The sequence below is a fragment of the Phytophthora infestans genome, genomic scaffold, assembly GCF_000142945.1.
Source record: "Phytophthora infestans T30-4 supercont1.236 genomic scaffold, whole genome shotgun sequence".
In the NCBI taxonomy this organism is placed as follows: domain Eukaryota; phylum Oomycota; class Peronosporomycetes; order Peronosporales; family Peronosporaceae; genus Phytophthora; species Phytophthora infestans.
The window spans coordinates 9,895-12,703 of record NW_003303523.1 but is presented as its reverse complement, the minus strand read 5'-3'; the positions used below and the strand labels follow the sequence as shown (position 1 = coordinate 12,703).

Here is a 2,809-nt window from a genome sequence, read left to right as displayed (position 1 = left end):
AGACAGAGATGTGGAGTTCGAAATTGCGAGTCCAGTGCGTCAACGAGGGAGACCTAAAGTCACGCCAAAAGCAAAGAAAGCAAACCGAAACAGGCTGATTCGGAGTGTAGAGGCAGATTCAACGCTGTTTGACTTGCAAATAAGCTTGCGGTCCGTTCACGAAAGCCTTTCCACGAACGCTACCTATTCATCCTCCGCTGAACTTGCTCGACGACTACAAGTGTATACATTTGGGACTAAGCCTAAACCCCCAGTGGCCCGACAGACGAGCAAACTCCCTGCAGGCAAGACGCTGACAGACTCAAGTTTGCTGACTCGAGTGCTTTCCAAAGACATACTCAGAAAGTGTGACGCGAAGGTTTCCGCGCTTCAACGCAAAACGTCTGGATTATCGGAGAGAGACGTATCGGTCGAGATTATTAGTCTGGGTGTGCTCTCAACAACGACATTACGAATGATGAAAGGTTGGCATCACGCAATTACAATCTTCGACTCTATTGACAAAGCGCTGAACTGGATCAGCCGAATCGACTTCACCCAGCCGCTTAGCCCGGACTACACTATTGAAGCAGACCATGAGATACCAAGCAAGCTTAAGCAGCTACAGATTCGCTCTGACTCGGTACGTCATCTTGTCACTGTACTACCTCGAAATAAGGCTAGTAAGACTAACATTGGAGCACAGATACATCTACTAGACCTTGCTGCCAGAGGGTCACTCGGGGACGAGTGCATGTATGCGGTGATGAACGTGATGTTTGCGTCCACACCAGGGGTGGTCACCATTGATTCGAGCCACGTCGGTGTAGCTGTCAACGGGAAAAACACTACAGACATGGAGGGCCTTGTGTCTCTTTTCGCCGGGGTTTCGGACGAAAAGGTGCTCGTTCCCATCAATTGTAATGGAAATTATTGGTGCGCTATCATGATCGACCTATCGACCGAAAGCATATACACTTACGACCCGATGTCATCATCCTATGCGGAGTCCCGACGAAGCTGCAGATAAGAGTGAATGCGTCCCAAGAACGGAGAAACTGCAGTTCGTGTCGACGTCTAGTCTCGAAGCGCTCTCGGTCTTCCATCAGCTGCCTGTTGCCGGGAACTGGACGCTTGAGTTGACTGACACTGCAGCGGACGGCTTTGTCGGGACCCTGGACTCGTGGGACGTCACTTTCGACGTTGCGCCTTGCGTTCCTGCCTTCACGTGGACGAATCTGTCGTCCATAGCAACGGGAACGGCCCCGACCGCGCGGTTCCAGCACTCGGTTGTCGTAGTCGGGAGCAGTATGTTCATCTTCGGAGGCACAGCGGGAGGTACTGGCTCGGAACTGAGCGACTTGTATCGACTGGATTATACCCCCAGTGTGGCGCTCGGTGTCGCGCCAACTGCTCGATGGACGCAACTTGCGTCTCTGACCGACAGAGAAAGCCCCAGTATCGCTGAGAGGAGAGTTCATGCAGGACGGGCAACGTTGCTGACTCCGTTTGAGTTGATGGCTGTCGGGCGTGGACTCAAGTCTCCTCGACGAGCGTCTCTCGGGTCCAGGACGGCGATGGCAGCTTCTCGCTTCGAGTCGCAACTGGACGTTCGTTTGAAGCGTCTCGAAGATCTGATCGACGGATGGAGAACTGTCGCTACTGCATCTGGAGAGGATGAGAGCGCTCTTGACGAACAGCGTCCTGTGCCTCGGTACTGGGCTGCTAGCGCCTTTGTTTCCTCACTGCCAGGTAGTAAGGTGCCGCGTGTATTCCTGTTCGGCGGCCAAGATGACACGACGCTGCTGGACGATCTCTGGAGTCTGGAACTGGCTCAGCTAGATGAGGATTTCCCTCAAGATCGTCGAAAGAGTCAACGGATCAGAGCGTGTGCGTGGAGACAAGAGAACTCGGTGTACAGGACACAGTGGACATCGTCTTGTGGGGCAAGCAATACGGCAGCTGCAGTAGATAAATGCACACTGGAGATGCTGCTGTTGTACGCATGGTGCGACGAGTATTACCAGTCGATTGGATTATAAACAACATAGAGTGTATCTATTATAATGAGAGCGGTTTTGCGTAGGAATCAAATTGCACATGGCCTTGCTTGGAAGTGATTGCTGTGTAGATGCTTGTTCAATCTTCCTTTACCATTACGTTACAGCAAGTTTGATAGGGGCCAGTATTGAAAGCTTCAACTTGGAGAGGATACCCACATTTGGCGGTGAGCAAGCTGGTACCAGCGAATTGGTACACTGATGCAAAGAATTTTTGGAGATACAAACCCGGATGGGTATTTTGCATCTGGACCTAATCTGTGTATGCTGATAATTCTTATTCGCGTTCCCCTCAATATCACGATCATTCTACCCTCATAGCTCCCTGTTTACTGCAATAACGTATGAAAAAACACACCCTCATAAATATAAGGCGACGGAGTGATCCCGCCACAGTGAGTAATTTGGCAAGCACGAGCTCTCGATGGACAGTGTCGAGCGCACGAACCGCGGATGGGATGCCGGCTGACTGTTTACTTGCGCAAGTAGCTCAGCCACCAACCACTGGCTGGCCGCGTCCGCTGTTTGCTTTTCAGCTTCATTCGCGAATCTGCGTCGGAGACCACAAGCGCATCGAATTGCTGCCAGCGGGCAAGTGTTCATTGGCAGCAATTCGTCAGCGGCACCTCGGTAGTCATTCCTGTTTTTGTCCATCGGGTGAGTGAGTGCCTATTATCTACTGTAGTGCCACTCTGCTGGCCAAGCTGAGCGAGTACGTGGGTGATGAGCGACTGACTTGATTGGAGTAAAGCTGACATAATGTTTGCGAA

At 51.7% G+C, this 2,809-nt stretch overlaps 1 protein-coding gene across 1 annotated transcript; it reads left to right on the top strand.

Moving 5' to 3' along the window:
* Window positions 1-454: 454 nt before the first annotated feature.
* On the top strand, window positions 455-2,673 carry PITG_20982 (uncharacterized protein; the record flags this gene model as incomplete). Its single annotated transcript, XM_002895153.1, has 4 exons — window positions 455-622; window positions 699-735; window positions 1,135-1,869; window positions 2,534-2,673. The coding sequence occupies 4 exons, from the start codon at window positions 455-457 to the stop codon at window positions 2,671-2,673; spliced, it is 1,080 nt and encodes a 359-aa protein (XP_002895199.1).
* Window positions 2,674-2,809: the final 136 nt, after the last annotated feature.